The sequence below is a fragment of the Lactuca virosa genome, chromosome 2, assembly GCF_052849685.1.
Source record: "Lactuca virosa cultivar CGN04683 chromosome 2, Lactuca_virosa_CGN04683_v6, whole genome shotgun sequence".
NCBI lineage: Eukaryota > Viridiplantae > Streptophyta > Magnoliopsida > Asterales > Asteraceae > Lactuca > Lactuca virosa.
This window is the reverse complement of record NC_136427.1, coordinates 309,900,880-309,916,021: the sequence shown is the minus strand read 5'-3', so window position 1 is coordinate 309,916,021 and position 15,142 is coordinate 309,900,880. Positions and strand designations below refer to the sequence as shown.

Below are 15,142 nucleotides of genomic sequence, written 5' to 3'. Positions count from 1 at the left end.
ATCATTGTATTAAGTTTATTTTGTATTATCATGGTTTAGTACTTCTAATATTTTTTGTAACACTAACAGGCATTATGGGTTTATCTACTATTTTGATTGTTGTGGAAACTCTGAAGCTATTTCGTGGGAGAAACTTGGTCAGATAAAGTGTCATTGTGGATCACATGTATGTATGATTTCATCTTATTCTTGGTTTTTAATGGGTTATGATGTGGGTAGTTGATTAATCAATGATGTAACTTGTTAATAGTTCTTTGAGACATTTGTGATGAGTAGAATGTGGATGTTGTAATGTAGAAAGAATTTGGTTAAATTACACATGCCAGAAAGCGTGTTTAGTCCCTATTTTCAAAAATTAACTCAGACCGTCCCTCATTTGGTTTAACTTTGCATGCTTCTTCCCTCAAATATGACTTTATTGCGAACTTAGTCCTTTCCAAAACTAAAATGACGATAATACTCTTATGTTTTTAATTTTCATATAATTTAATGTTTTTATTGTTTTTGTTATCAATTTTTTTAAAAGAAAAATAGACCCTACATTTTCCCACCCTTCAATTGTTGCTAATCAGAAACAAACTCACAGACTTCCTAAAATTGTCGGCTAAATCGCTGGCCACAATCATCGTCCCCACCTCTGGAGAAGATGACCTCGCAGAGCCACCATCACCACCTATCATTGCCTCCATCCAACTCCCTCACCCACAATCACATCCCATCCATCGATGTTCAAGCCACTTCCAGCGACATCTAAAGTCGTCGCCTCGCCGGATAAAGGCTATCTTGCAAAGCCATCATCACCACCTGTGTGACTCTTCCAGACCTCCTATTGCTACCACCTGAAATCCTATCGCCACCTTCAGACGCACATCTAAAAAGACGAAGGGATACGACATCGATCTAGGGTTTGTGTTATGACACTTCAGATGCAGACGACGATTTAGGGTTTGCGTTTACCTGTCTCTTGTTCTTCTCTGACCATTTCTGACAGGGTTTGCCAACCTGTTCTTTCTTTTTGGTCCATGAAATGGAGTTTATTAAAGAGAAAGGGCTACAAGAAAAAGAGAATGGTGAAGTTCTTAGAGAAAAAAAATGGAGTTCTTTCTTTTCTGTTCAAAGTCACTGGAGATGTTTTTGGGGTAACCGGAGATGAAAATGGCAAATATTGAATCTGAGAATATGATGGTGGTGATGTTTTGGTCTTTCCAGATATTCAGGGAGACGAAAGAAATGTAGGGAAAGAAAAGGGGGGAGGGGTGGGTAGGTGTGTGTATATATATATATATATATATATATATATATATATATATATATATATATATATATAAACTGAAAATGATAAAACAAATAAAAAAAATTAAAAAAACAAATTGTAAAAGGGTAAAATAGACTTTTTATGTCTTGAGGGATGAAGTGTGCAAGATTAAAACAAATGAGGGACGGCCCGAGTTAATTTTTGAAAATAGGGACTAAACACGCTTTCTGGCATGTGCACGAGGGACGATTGGTGTAATTTACCTAAAGAATTTTTTTTAGAGGAAAGGGGATTTTGGTGTTCTTGAGTAGAATCTGTATCTCCCAAATAGTTGTTTTAATCATAAGAGTTAAGACCCAATATTACAGATATGAGTCTCTCATGATAGCGTGTTCTCAATCTAAGTGTGGTTGTCCTTTCTCCTCTATGTTGAAATCAAAGTCCAATTTTGACTTTTTCAGTCAAACATTGTTCTTATATAGGATGATTGCATATCTTAGCATGTTTTTATTTGGGAAATTGAAATCAACAACCCTTTCATTGTGGTAAGTATATGTGTGATGGAGAGAGATAAAGAAAGGGGTGGGACCCTTTGTAAATTAAATGATATATTTTTTTTTATAAACAAGTTAAAACATCATAAATGGTCCATGTGGTAGTGAAATGACGTAAATAGCCTTCGATTATTTTAACAAAATAAAATTTAACGGAGTGAAATGACGTAAATGGCCTTCGATTATTTTAATAAAATAAAATTTAACGGAAAAAAGATGATGAAGTGAACAATAATGATCAAACATTAAAAGTTTTGAAACCACATGGAACGATCGAAACTTTCGAACTTAAAAACTATAAAGTTTTTTTGAACTTAAAAACTATATGAGATATTTGTAAATAGAAGAGGGATCATTTATGTTCTCGAAAAAGAAAGAGCAGAGACGAGGTTTCGTGACACGTACGAAGAAATGAGAAAGAGTGCAGTTCTAGAGAACTCCCTAGTATATATCTCGAACTTCTGAAGGAGTCAAGGATTTGCTTCGTCAGAAAACCCCGATCCCTCTAAAATCTTCGCATCTTTCCATCTGTCCACTACATCAGACGATCCAAGAATTCGCCTGAAAATTCTAGCTAGGAAAAAAAAAAGTTCAGGTAAAGATGGTTACGTCGTCTGTGGTGAATACGTATCCACTGTCGAGCTACACCTTCGGCACTAAGGAGCCGAAGATGGAGAAGGACACTTCCGTCGCTGACCGCCTGGCTCGTATGAAACTCAAGTACGTTCTTTTTTGAAGCTTACTCCCTTTAATTTTGTAATTCCATTTTTTATAAGCAATGAAGCTGGCCGGCAACATATTTTGATGAAAACCCTAGTTCGAAATGGAACCTTGAATACTTCCTATATTCTGAAATGAACTTTCTTGATTTCATTTTTGGAATTATTTTACTATTAGTCCGTTACTTTATTCAGGTCGAAAAAGGATGAAGCGGACTATGTAGTAGATAACTTCTCTATATGAAAATGTTAGGGTCAGGACATTAAATCACTACAGAGTAATTTTGATACCAAGTTTAAAAATGAATCTCATTTTGTTTGTATTTAGGTGGGGGTGTTTGGATGTGCGATTTCAAAGTCATTATTGCAACTTCAAGAACAAGAATTAGATAATAATAATTGGTTAAAGCAATATATCAATTTTACATTTTTTTGCTGCAACTTCGTATTTGCTTCAAAATCTTATTATTTTGATCCTTAAAATTAAAGAATTCAGAATATGTTTTGTCAAAAAGCTAATAACTTATAATCAGTTTTTGCAACACTTCCAAACACCTCCTAAAAAACGAGTTGGTACCTTTGGAGCTAATGATGTGTCCATGAAAGTATACTATTATCCAGTTTTACAAGAAAACATTAAAAGGGCAGATGTAAATTTTTATTTTTTTTACTGTTTATCGTTTTTGGAGCACTGTTTAGTTATAAACTGAAATAATATTCTTTTTTTCTTACAGCTATATGAAGGAAGGCATGAGGACTAGCGTTGAAGGAATCTTGCTGGTCTTTCCATCTTTTCTTCAATACAATTTCATTGTTTGTAATATCATTAATTAATGTACAAATACCTTGTTTTGTTGCTTTCCCATTTCTTTGAAAGAATTGCAACATTAATTAATTATAAATTTGTAACAGCAGTTTAGATTCAAGTTCAAACTTTAAACATGTATAGATGTATGATTCGTTTAATTTGCAAGCCCCAAGCCTGTTTGGTGCTGCAAAGTTTATCGTATATATCTTGAATTTGAAAAAGAAGATACAATCTTTGGTGCTACTTCATGGTAGATTCTTATGATGATTATATAGTAAAATAATTTGACAGATTGTATGATGAAATTGAAAAATGAGTAAAGTAAATAATGGGTTAATGAACAGGTACAGGAGCATAATCATCCTCATATTCTGCTTTTGCAAATTGGGAACACATTCTGCAAACTACCTGGTGGTCGTTTGAAACCAGGAGAAAATGGTATAATAATGATTTATATAATTGTTTTGATTGTTTCTTTGTTTTATAGATAACTATCTTTTACTTTTGCAGAAACTGAGGGGTTGAAAAGGAAACTGTATAGCAAACTTGCAGCTAATTCTACTGGACTTCAGTCTGATTGGCAGGTTTTCAGCTTAGATTTTTTTTTTTTTTTTTAAACAAATTGCAGTTTAAAGATTTCTTGATTTCCATGGGTTTGTAAATGGAATGCAATTACAGATAGGAGAGTGTGTGGCTGTGTGGTGGAGGCCTAATTTTGAGACCATAATGTACCCGTATTGCCCTCCACACATAACCAAACCCAAGGTAACAAGAAATTTCAATAGCATAAATTAATGCATCTACATTATTTGTTTTTAAATGATTATGATTTGTGCCTAGGCTAATTGTGATATGATTTGGTTGATTATGCATGCAGGAGTGTAAGAAACTTTTCCTTGTTCACTTGTCAGAAAGAGAGTACTTTGCAGTGCCAAAAAATTTAAAACTTCTTGCTGTTCCATTGTTTGAGCTTTATGACAACGTTCAGGTAAGCTGTCTTCATTTAATTATTTGAGAAAATGAACATGAAGGAAAATTTATAAATAGTTAGGGACTTAATTGGGAAAACCTCATTTCCCTGGCTTTCTCTATTAAGTCCTTTTTTGCTTTAAGTAAAAAAGAAACAAGACCCTAATCTCTCATTGATTATTTTACTTTGTGACTTTGTGTTAATTATCTAATGTTAATCTTAATCTCATTTATGTTTTGGATGCAGAGATATGGACCTGTGATATCCACCATCCCGCAACAGCTGTCAAGATTTCAATTTAACATGGTTCACACATAAACTTCATCATTTGATACTAAAGGACTAGAAATCTGATTGTGTGTGTGTGTGTGTGTGTGTGTGTGTGTGTTGATGCTGATGATCAAGTGGGTGTCTCTTAATAGATGTTTATCATCGATTAGTAATTTAATAGTTTAAACAACTTAATGTCTCGTGTATACTCTATAAAAAGTGGTTTACTTCACGTTTATGTAGCAGGGAATTAATTAATATATGAAGCAAGCAAGTCGGATTTGTGAGGTTAAACTTAAACTATACTTGTGATGTGTATGCGACTATGGTATGTAGAAAAGTACGCAATATATATCATTGTATTTTATGCGGAAAGGATTATATTTCTGTGTAGGTAGTGGGTTAAAATTATGAGCTTGCGTTTTATTATTGATCTCATGATTCATGAACCAACACAAAGATTATATGATATTATATTATGGGAAGTTATAAGATATATAGCAGATAATATTGTAATAACATGCACGATAGTGACACCTTATGATGACCTGGGAACTACACGTATGCACTATGCAGGAATTATTCTGCTTAAGTTGCGAGGACCACAAGATTAGAACACAATTTAATATATTAAGTTGGATATAATAAATATTATCATGGCATGATTCGGAAAGTTGTTAAAAGCCTGATCTTGTCCCTATCATTGGTTATTCAACTAAAATGTTGATTATTATTATTTATTTATTTTTTCTATTTCTACTTAATGAATTTAATGGATAAAATTCAAATTTAGTAAGTTATACGTGAGTTTTTTTTTTTTAATCTAATTTAATTTAATTTTATAGTTAAAGCAACGAGAATGATTTAATAAAGTAGGTCAAGAAGACGAGGCTTTTCTCGAGTTTTAGGTTTTTACAAATTTGTTTTTGTGTATATTTCTCGTTCGTTTTTTCAAGTAGAATGATGTTTTTCAATGATGGGTGCATGGTAAGTGCTTTAATTGAAAGATCAACAATGTGGATTGACAGAAAATTACTTTTGTGTAAGTTGTTTTATGTTCTTTTTATATTAATTAATTAGAAGCATGGAGAACCGGTCAAATTACTCAAAAGAGAGCGCTTCTACTCCCTCTAAAGTCTAATCTATCCGTTTACTTGTTTTCCTATTGGCGCGGCTGCTACCTGTTACAGGAAAAAAAAAAAAAAAAAAAAAAAGGGAGGACTATAATGAACCATCTTATTATATATGTCATTGGTTGACCAATGGCCTTGGCTATTTAATCTCAATCAGAACTAATTAAGCATATTAATACATATAATATAATTAGAATTACTGCAACTTTTTACGTATTCAAGTGTTGCTTGTGCGATAACAAACTTCTGCTGCATCATGGTTTAATAAATGCATATTGATATTGGTTCGAAATCTTGTTCTGGTGTTTATTCTCCATGCATGTAGATTAATTAACCTTTAGACTTGTCATGGAGTTGTTAGGTTAATTAAAATGTAAAAGGTGGTCTACCAACTTCATAATTTAATAAGTTTAGTTATATCCTAAGGAATCTCCAATTCTCTTTATATTATAACACACATAAAGTCATATATCACTTTTATCATATTCCCATTTCATAATGAGGTGCAGGTTATTAGAGAAGACAAAGGTAAAGCACAAGCATAAGAGAGGTTTATGGTCACCTGATGAAGATCAGAAGCTCAGAGATTACATCATAAACCATGGTATTGGCTGCTGGACTTCTGTCCCCATTCATGCTGGTAATATATATAACTTCCTTAATTTTTGACTTTATAGGCTTATATATATAATGAGGACATGACTTCTTAATTAATCTGGTAATTAACCCATCCATATATGAGTTTACTTTATGCAGAAATTAAAAGCCAGTTACTAGAGACCATAAACTTAGTCCTAACATTTTACAAATTTGGTCTCATTTACTTTTTCCTTCTATTTCCCCAAGTATGTCGCCAGTTTCTTTGATATTTTTAACATCTAATGGAAAAGAAAAGAGGCTGTTAGTAATTTTTTAGATTTTATTTTCAATGTCGGTGTTTGTTTGTATGCATAATATATACTGTAGAAGCTATAGAATCAAGATATCTTAAATTTACAGTTTTCTCCTTGACTAATATTATATTATATTAGGTTTGCAAAGGAATGGAAAGAGCTGCAGATTGAGATGGATTAATTATCTAAGGCCAGGATTAAAGCGAGGAACATTCACATCACAAGAGGAGAATATCATTTTCTCTCTTCATGCCATGCTAGGCAATAAGTAAGCAACCAAACCATCATGCATATGTAGAATGTAGATCCATTCTAATTTTTTTTATTTATTTATTTATTTTTTTACAATTATCATCACAAAAAGAAACCATAAATAAATATACATATATTTATCTTTTAATAACACATGACAGGTGGTCTCAGATGTCACAGCATTTGCCTGGAAGGACTGATAACGAGATAAAGAACCACTGGCATTCTCATATGAAGAAAAAAGTAGTAAACTTTGAAAACATGAAATCTCATCAACAAACCCCATCTTCTTCCAGCTATACAAGAACAGATTCAAGTCTTGAATCATCAGAAGCAGATGGTTGCAGAAATCTACCCAAGATTCTATTTGCTGAATGGCTATCTCTCCAACAGTTTCACAAGTTTGACACTTCGGGAATGGAAGACATGAGTAGTTATACTTTTGGTTCTCAAAAAACAGTCACAAATGGTGCACTACTGAATGAAGGATCTGGCATTATTCAATCAAGCTATGGTTTTGTGGATTCCATGGATCATTTGCAATTGAAATATGAGCATCAATATGAAGAAAGTGACTTCTTTGATTTAATCTCTCAAGTTAATATTTCTCAAAACTTCAACAACAGTGATGTAACATTGTATACTTGTAACTAATTGTAGCTAGATTGTCTGTATTTTGTTCCCCCATAAATAAATTTCAGGGTCTTACAGTAGAAATCATTAATGCATTCTGGAATAAGTTAAAAATGCATATGTTTATGTTTAATTAAAGCTGATGTCAAGCTTCAGGCCAGGATTATATATATAAAAGTTTCAACTGTATTTTATAGGTGGGTTTACCTCAAGAGATTCCAGACAAGAAGACATTGTTTCTAGATCATGAATTATAATAAAGCCATTGACATTCCACCTCTATAATCAAATGTGTTACTCTGTCTTTTTTTATCATTATAATTAGAAAGATTTTCAAAATCATTACATAAAAGAATTCTTGAACTACTTCTATGGAACCTTGTTAACTAACGACTTATAAACCCGGGATCATGAATGACCCAATACATATACAAGTCCTAACTGAACATATACACAAAATACACAACAATATTCTGGAGACCAAATCCTCAATCTTTTGATTTTTCTTGAGATATATTCATGCTGATAATGTACAAACAAATCCTTCTCTCATGGTTGCTCCACATCCAAGCTTACTGTTTTTGTCATTTAAGGGATGGAATTTACAGATTCTCATTGTTTAAAGCTGCTCCATAAAAGAACAAATGAAACAATGAAGATGATTGTAATCGGTGTCCATTTCACTGCGATAACCTGTGAATTTTAAGTTAACAGCTAGCTATTTTGGATGATATCAAAAGTATAGGGTTACAAAATGAAAGTATGATGCTATAATAAACAAGAAAATGAAAGTACGTTGCGATTTCTTGCAATTAACCCTTCTATATATATTTACCTCAAGAGTCTGGGATCCCCACACTGGGAAAGCACTTTTATGTGCTTTCATCATTCTCTCCAGCATATCTGATGATAAAAAAATGTGGGAAGAATTTAAGCTTTCAGAAATCACCAAAAGCAACATTAAACCAGAGTTTGAATACCAACAGATGAATATTTTGGTTATCAGTGATAGTTAAAACACACTTTTAGTGTATAACTTTACATATGAAGATACATTATTTTACATGTTGAACTAATGTTACCTGATCTTCTCCTCCATTCAACAACTAGAGACATTTGTTCGGTATGAACATGTAATTCTTGTTTGTGGTTAGACTTTAGCTTCGATAAGTTTGCTTGCGTTCTTGTATCCATATATTGTCTTCTGATATTGCAAATAGTATTATCTGCAACATAAAATAGATTAATCAGGAACCAAACAGAGGAGAATTCTTTTGAACTAAACAGGAATTTGGAGGACTGGTTACTGAATTTGATAAAGCTGTATGGTTTGGTGATCTGTTTAACAAGGTTCAGATCAATCTTGTCAAACTCCTTTTGCAAATCTTGAAGGTAGTGGAATGCAAGCTTTCTTGGATATAAAGCATCACACAAAGTAATGAAGCAAACCCCATTCTTCACCACATAGCTTCGGTTAATTGTCACAACAAACTAAACTAAAATTAGGGACAGGGAACTGTCGAGAATATGTTTTCTACTTTAAATGGATCAAATTTATTAAAAAAAATGGAAAGAAAACAGCATTGGGGTTATCTAATGCTACAATGTTACATACTTGAAGCAATGGTGGTGAGGGAGGAGGATTGTTGTGGCGGAAGGTGGCAAAGCTGCCATGGAGATTTCATGAAGCAAGAACTCTGCATGTTGCTTGTAGATGGTATTGTCGCCGTCTTCTTCATATAAGGGCCATTGTGAAATGGGCAATCCGTCATTCACCCTTCCAACGACTGTCAGCTTCACCATGATCGCTTCTAATGTTTCCAACTGTGTCTGTGTCTGTGTGTGGTAACAAAATTGAGTAATCTTTCACGTTCAGCAGTTTGCGCGCGGGTGGAAATGAGAAATTGAGTATGGATTTACAGAGAGGAGTAATGGAGAAGGACAAGGAAAAAGAGCGATTCCTTTGTCTTTTTTATGGTATACAAAAAGAGGCTCCATACGCGTTTTCAAAAAGCCTTAGCCCCCAAGAATTATCCAAAAAAAAAAAAACAGATTTTTATAATAATTAATAATAGAGAAATTAATTATCCTCCTATTTTGGTTCCTACGTATCCTCATATCCAATAAAATGATGACATGTGTTACATTTAATGCTCATTTAATGAAATTTAAAAATATTTTAGAATACTAATATGACACATATCATCATTTAAATGGGTAGGAGGATTGGTAATAACAAAAGGTAGGAGGATATTTAATTTCTCTTAATAATAATTTACAAACAACGACTTCAGATTCATCTTTGAGTTATATGTATAATTAACGATAAGATGCAATAAATACTAACGTAATTGTATGTTATTAACAGAATTGATAAAAATAGGCAAGTTTTGGATAAATTATGAAAAGTAAAACAAGAATTAAATTTTAAAGTTCTTGAATAAATCTAAATGAAAGGAATCAAGTAGCGGTTCAATCCGCATAGCCTGCTAACGTAGTAACGGGCCCGTTAACTACTTGGGTCGACTCAGATCGTTGGTGGGTGGGGAATTTGACCGATTGGTTTGATTTATATCATATTAGGTAAATGTCTACAAGTTGTGCAGCAAAACTATATAGCTAAAATGTTAAATTGTTAAAAGATATATATTATAAAAAAGAAATTTTTTAGAAGTGGTACATGTGATTTCTAAAAGAATTCAGTCCGATTCTTAATTTTTAGGTCATAAACGTTGGTCTCTGTGGTTTCAAAACTTTTAATGTTTGGGTCTTTTACCTAACTCTGTCAGATTTGAGACAGAGCATGTGAGGGTATTTTCGTCAAGTTGAGCTCCCTCATTTAATGTTATTGATCATTTCATCTGACGTACTTTTGTCTTTCTCTACATCCTATCAACCTCGTCCCTCTCCCAAGAAACACACATCTTCCTTCGTCCTCCCAACTTCCAATTAATATAGCAAGTTCAAGCATCTCAGGGTTTCAACTAAACAAAAAATAATGGTACTTTGTGTTTGGAATGTCCATGAATATATATATATATATATATATATATATATATATATATATATATATATATATATATATATATATATTGAATTGGAAGTTGAATACGGTACACTTTTACATCAAAGAAGCTATTATTTACTAATAATATGTTGATCAAAGACTCACAATGTGTTTACCCTTTCTTATTTGTGATTGCAGTAGGATTTCCCAACTACTTCATGTTTAAGATACATTATAGTGGATTGGTCACCAATCCACCACGTCGAAATTATGTAGATAGGATTGTCTCATATGTTGACATCATGGATACAGACCTTTTTTCAATACACGACCTTGATGACATGGTTAAAGAGTTAGGATACCAAAATTGCAAGGCATTGTACTACCATTAATGAATCCTTGATGTACCATTAGATTATGACTTAATGCCCTTAGGGAATGACAATGATGTTATAAAAACGGCCACATATGTCCCTTACGGAATGACAATGTATCGTGTTACATGAGTTATAGCAAAATGATCAAAATTTTGTTCTTGAAAGACATAATAAAAAGATATCATCTATGTACCTGAGTGTCATTAGACCCCAAAATATGGAGAAGAGTATCTTCTCCAATCTACTCTCGTTGGTAACGAGGTGAACTGTCCATTTATAAGCTCGTAGGCAAGTAGTCGTTGTGCTTCTGTTCTCACCCCATAAGAGTCCCGACCTGTCTTTTATCACTAGTTTGTTTGTTCCATAATACATGGAGTCTTCACACGTCAATACTCTTAGCATGCATCCATTTGTTTCCATCATGGTTGTCAAAACCGCGATCCTGATCGTAGGATCGTTCGATCCTACGATCCTAGGTATGAAAAACGATCCGGATCGTAAACGAATCGTATTTACGGTAGGATCACAGATAGGATCGTAGAATCGAGATCCGATTCGATCCTACCTTCCCTTGAATTTTTTTTTTTTTTTTTTTTTTTTTGCAAATAAATTTTTCTACCATTTTATGTCTTTTACCCTTTACCAATTTACCATTTATCATTTTGTGTTGTGACTTATGACTAATGTTTTGAAGTTTTTAGAACTTTTAAACGAAAAATTAAATATTTGAAATATTTTCAATAATTAAAAATTATATTTTATTTTGTGGGATCTTAGGATCTCGATCCCGATCTTGCAAACCTAAAAACGATCCTACATATGATCCCAATCTTGACAACCTTGGTTTCCATGCATTTTTCCTTCAAGCATCTGGCAGTCCTCTGGGCTCTTAGCAAGTACCAACAAACACCTACAGCTTGCATCATTTGCATGATGAGACAAGATCAAGATATATGGTCGAAAATCAAACTACATATATTGGAAAGGATATTACATGAGAGGCCACAAAATAGGTGATCAAGTTGATGGCAACTCCCCACCAAACGGTACCGAAAATGCAGCCGGAGTGAGTTTGCATGCTTCTTAAGAGGCAAAGAAAGTGATAAATCTTCAGTAGGTATTGGATGAGAAACATGATTAGGAAAACGGTCATTACAACCATTGTTGAACCTTTTTCTAGCAATCTCAGGATCGCTACTCATAATACTACATGCGATACTTTTTCATCTGTTAACTATATACATCTTGTCACCCCAAGTTAATTTTTTTTACGAAAACTAATTTTATAAAAGAAACAACTAGCAAGACACTAAAGATGCAACAAAGTTATTATATTCATAATCAAGAACATGATTAATTACATCGACAATTTTACCAATCAAGGGAGAACCATTTTTTTCTTTTCAATTATTCAAAAGTATATCAGAGCAAAAATAGTTATCAGAGTACTTGAAACATAAACTAAAAACCGTAACCACGAAGCTTAGTGAGTTCCCCAAAATACACCATACCATATATATATATATATATATATATATATATATATATATATATATATATATATATATATATATATATATATATATAGGGTGAGGTTCAATAGATAACCATAATTAACCAAGGAACCAATCTTTTTTTCAACTTTTAGAACTTATTTTTTATCAAAAAAAAAAACTAAAAATACAGAAATTCATAACTTTTTATCCTTTTTCCAATGATATCAAATTCGAATTTTTTTTTACGTCAAATTCACAATGTGAATATATATATATATATATATATATATATATATATATATATATATATATATATATATATATATATATATATATATATATATATAACAGTCAAAAACATATAGGCTCTATTTCACCCCCTTCGGTATCTTTCAACCGGTACTGGGTCAATTTCACCCCCTCCGGTATCTTTCAACCAGTATTGGGTCTATTTCACCCCCTTCGGTATCTTTCAACCGGTACTGGGTCTAATTCACCCGATTCGGTGTCTTTCAACCAGTATCGGGTCTATTTCACCCCTACCACTACACATATAATCACAACAATAAGAGTCACAAAGACATCAAGCAGATACAGGCACAACAAGTAATTGTCACGAAGACAATCATCATATTACAAACATAATCTAGTGGACCGGCATTGGTGCCTTTGACCCACGGCTACAGTGAAGGAAACTGTAACACCCAAATTTTCAAAACAATTTTTCACGTTTTATAAAACACGTTTTCATTCATAATCGTTATAAAAACACCATTGTATCACATAACATCATATCCCAAGATCATAATAAATTCTCCCCGCGTGTGTACTGATCAAGCCGGCGCCTTCCCGCGATCCTCGCTGGTACCTGAGACACATAACACAACACTGTAAGCATAAATGCTTAGTGAGTTCCCCAAAATACCACACATAACACATATTAGCCACTCGAGGCTATAAATCTGTTTGACACTCTGGTCAAAGTGTCTCTGTGGGACCCCCCCCAGTCCCATAACTCTGTGGGCCCTCTGGCCCTAACTCTATGGGTCCTCTGACCCTAACTCTGTGGACCTTCCGGTCCTAACTCTGAAAACTCTGTAACATACATAGCATATAACACATAGAAATCACATCATGCAAAAGCATACACAATACTCTGTCTCATAGCTCTAATTACCACTCTAGGTAAAGTATAGTGAGAAGACTCACCTCGGGTAACTCGGTAAAGCTCGAACTCTGTAAAGTCGGGTCTAGCCTCCGCCTAAATCATATGAAATAAACACTCTGAATCAATACATCTCTCAAGGCTAGACTATTCCTCCTCTTAGTACTCTCAGAAGGGTAAAAGACCATTTTACCCCTCTCATGGCTCAAAGACCCTAAAGTTGACCAAACCCTAAAAGTCAATAAAAGTCAACGGTCCAACTTTTGACCCGACTCGCCGAGTGCACAAATGTGACTCGGCGAGTTCAGTCGTGAACTCGAGTCCTCTATTCCCCCTCTGACTCACTGAGTCATTCCCCCAACTCGGCAAGTCACTCACTGAGTGATTCACGGGAAACCCTAACCCTACTCGCCGAGTCTGCCCTTGGACTCGGCGAGTTCATGTCATGCACCAACTCAAATGACCTACTGAGGTCAGATCTGTTCCTCTAATCCATAGATCTGGCCTTCCCAACCACTATAATCACGTAAAGTCTCGATCTTGATGCACAAGCAACATTTATATGACCATATATGATGATTTAGCCCCAAATACCTTAACCCAAGGCCATGACCTCTATTGGTCTTCATAAAGCTTGATGAATAAGGCTCTCTGGACCTCTATGGATCCAGATCCAAAGCCTTATCACCAGAAGGGGCTATTGGACATCAAATCTAACCAACAAAGGGTCTAAGAAACCCTAAATCCATATGATCATCATAAGAACAGAAGGAGAGTCGAATTACTACCTCAAATGTGAAGATCTTAGCTCCAAATCCACAAAATAGCAACCTCCTATGCTTCCTCTTGGCTAGTACCTCCTTCTTCTTGCTTAACAACACTTCCAAGGTCAAGAATGGCTTCCTTTCTCTCTCAAAACGCTCAAGCACTCTAGGGTTTCTCTCTATGGTCTGGTGGCCGCCATTGAAGGCCATAAGGGCCTTTAAATAGGTCCCAAACCCAAGAAATTAGGGTTTCATTAAACAGCGTGGACTCGCCGAGTCCACGTATGGACTCGCCGAGTCCGGTCATTAACCCGGATGGAGATTCGCGACTTTACTCGGCGAGTCTGAGCGCCTACTCGCCGAGTCTCTCTCCAAAACTCAATAAAATACATAATTTAAGATACCTGGGAATCCGGATGTTACAATTCTCCCCCACTAGAATCAGACTTCGCCCTCGAAGTCTCACTCCGGCTCCCAGGTCATTTCAGAACCCTTCCGATGTTGCCACTGGACTTGAACCAATGGCACCTCCTTGTTTCTCAAAGTCTTGATCCTTCAATCCATAATCGCAACCGGTCTCAACATAATTCAGGCTCGCATCTACCTGAATGTCCTCTAACGGAACCACTGCCGACTCATCAGCGATACACTTCCTCAACTGAGACACGTGGAAGGTATCGTGAATCTAGCTCAACTCGGTAGGTAGCTCCAAACGATACGCTACCCTGCCCACCCTGGCAGTCACCCTGAAAGGACCAATATACCGAGGTCCCAACTTACCCCTCTTCCTGAATCGGATCACCCCCTTCCAAGGAGATACCTTCAGGAGTACTAAATCGCCAACCT

The 15,142-nt window shown here is 34.6% G+C and overlaps 3 protein-coding genes across 5 annotated transcripts; 2 read left to right on the top strand and 1 right to left on the bottom strand.

The window, feature by feature from the left end:
• The first annotated feature begins 2,164 nt into the window (after positions 1 to 2,164).
• Positions 2,165 to 4,834, top strand: LOC145161656 (pre-mRNA cleavage factor Im 25 kDa subunit 2-like). The gene is made up of 7 exons (XM_079081236.1): positions 2,165 to 2,529; positions 3,263 to 3,308; positions 3,681 to 3,774; positions 3,847 to 3,920; positions 4,015 to 4,101; positions 4,214 to 4,324; positions 4,553 to 4,834. The coding sequence occupies exons 1-7, from the start codon at positions 2,411 to 2,413 to the stop codon at positions 4,622 to 4,624; spliced, it is 603 nt and encodes a 200-aa protein (XP_078937362.1). The 5' UTR covers positions 2,165 to 2,410; the 3' UTR covers positions 4,625 to 4,834.
• A 1,365-nt stretch (positions 4,835 to 6,199) lies between these two features.
• LOC145161654 (transcription factor LAF1-like) lies at positions 6,200 to 7,676 on the top strand. Its single transcript, XM_079081230.1, has 3 exons — positions 6,200 to 6,349; positions 6,741 to 6,870; positions 7,016 to 7,676. The coding sequence occupies exons 1-3, from the start codon at positions 6,208 to 6,210 to the stop codon at positions 7,506 to 7,508; spliced, it is 765 nt and encodes a 254-aa protein (XP_078937356.1). The 5' UTR covers positions 6,200 to 6,207; the 3' UTR covers positions 7,509 to 7,676.
• A 93-nt stretch (positions 7,677 to 7,769) lies between these two features.
• On the bottom strand, positions 7,770 to 9,437 carry LOC145161655 (SNARE-like superfamily protein). 3 transcript variants are annotated; one of them, XM_079081234.1, is made up of 4 exons: positions 9,103 to 9,437; positions 8,570 to 8,955; positions 8,323 to 8,390; positions 7,770 to 8,180 (listed from the first exon to the last, which is right to left on the bottom strand). In XM_079081234.1, the coding sequence occupies exons 1-4, from the start codon at positions 9,288 to 9,290 to the stop codon at positions 8,100 to 8,102; spliced, it is 723 nt and encodes a 240-aa protein (XP_078937360.1). In that variant the 5' UTR covers positions 9,291 to 9,437; the 3' UTR covers positions 7,770 to 8,099. The 3 variants fall into 3 exon arrangements, with proteins under 3 accessions (XP_078937360.1, XP_078937361.1, XP_078937357.1); XM_079081235.1 differs by lacking the exon at positions 7,770 to 8,180 and having other exon boundaries at positions 8,188 to 8,390; positions 8,570 to 8,713; positions 8,795 to 8,955; XM_079081231.1 differs by lacking the exon at positions 7,770 to 8,180 and having other exon boundaries at positions 8,188 to 8,390.
• Between the last annotated feature and the right edge of the window lie 5,705 nt (positions 9,438 to 15,142).

Excerpts from the sequence above, each read along its gene's own strand:
- LOC145161656 (XM_079081236.1), top strand. The coding sequence starts at position 2,411 with ATGGTTACGTCGTCTGTGGTGAATACGTATCCACTGTCGAGCTACACC. Across the intron at positions 3,309-3,680 it reads GCGTTGAAGGAATCTTGCTG|GTACAGGAGCATAATCATCC; the intron begins GTCTTTCCATCT and ends GTTAATGAACAG. Across the intron at positions 3,775-3,846 it reads TTTGAAACCAGGAGAAAATG|AAACTGAGGGGTTGAAAAGG; the intron begins GTATAATAATGA and ends TTACTTTTGCAG.
- LOC145161655 (XM_079081231.1), bottom strand. The coding sequence starts at position 9,290 with ATGGTGAAGCTGACAGTCGTTGGAAGGGTGAATGACGGATTGCCCATT. Across the intron at positions 8,956-9,102 it reads CCTCACCACCATTGCTTCAA|CTATGTGGTGAAGAATGGGG; the intron begins GTATGTAACATT and ends AATTAACCGAAG. Across the intron at positions 8,391-8,569 it reads TGAATGGAGGAGAAGATCAG|ATATGCTGGAGAGAATGATG; the intron begins GTAACATTAGTT and ends TTTTATCATCAG.
- LOC145161654 (XM_079081230.1), top strand. The coding sequence starts at position 6,208 with ATGAGGTGCAGGTTATTAGAGAAGACAAAGGTAAAGCACAAGCATAAG. Across the intron at positions 6,350-6,740 it reads TTCTGTCCCCATTCATGCTG|GTTTGCAAAGGAATGGAAAG; the intron begins GTAATATATATA and ends ATATTATATTAG. Across the intron at positions 6,871-7,015 it reads CATGCCATGCTAGGCAATAA|GTGGTCTCAGATGTCACAGC; the intron begins GTAAGCAACCAA and ends AACACATGACAG.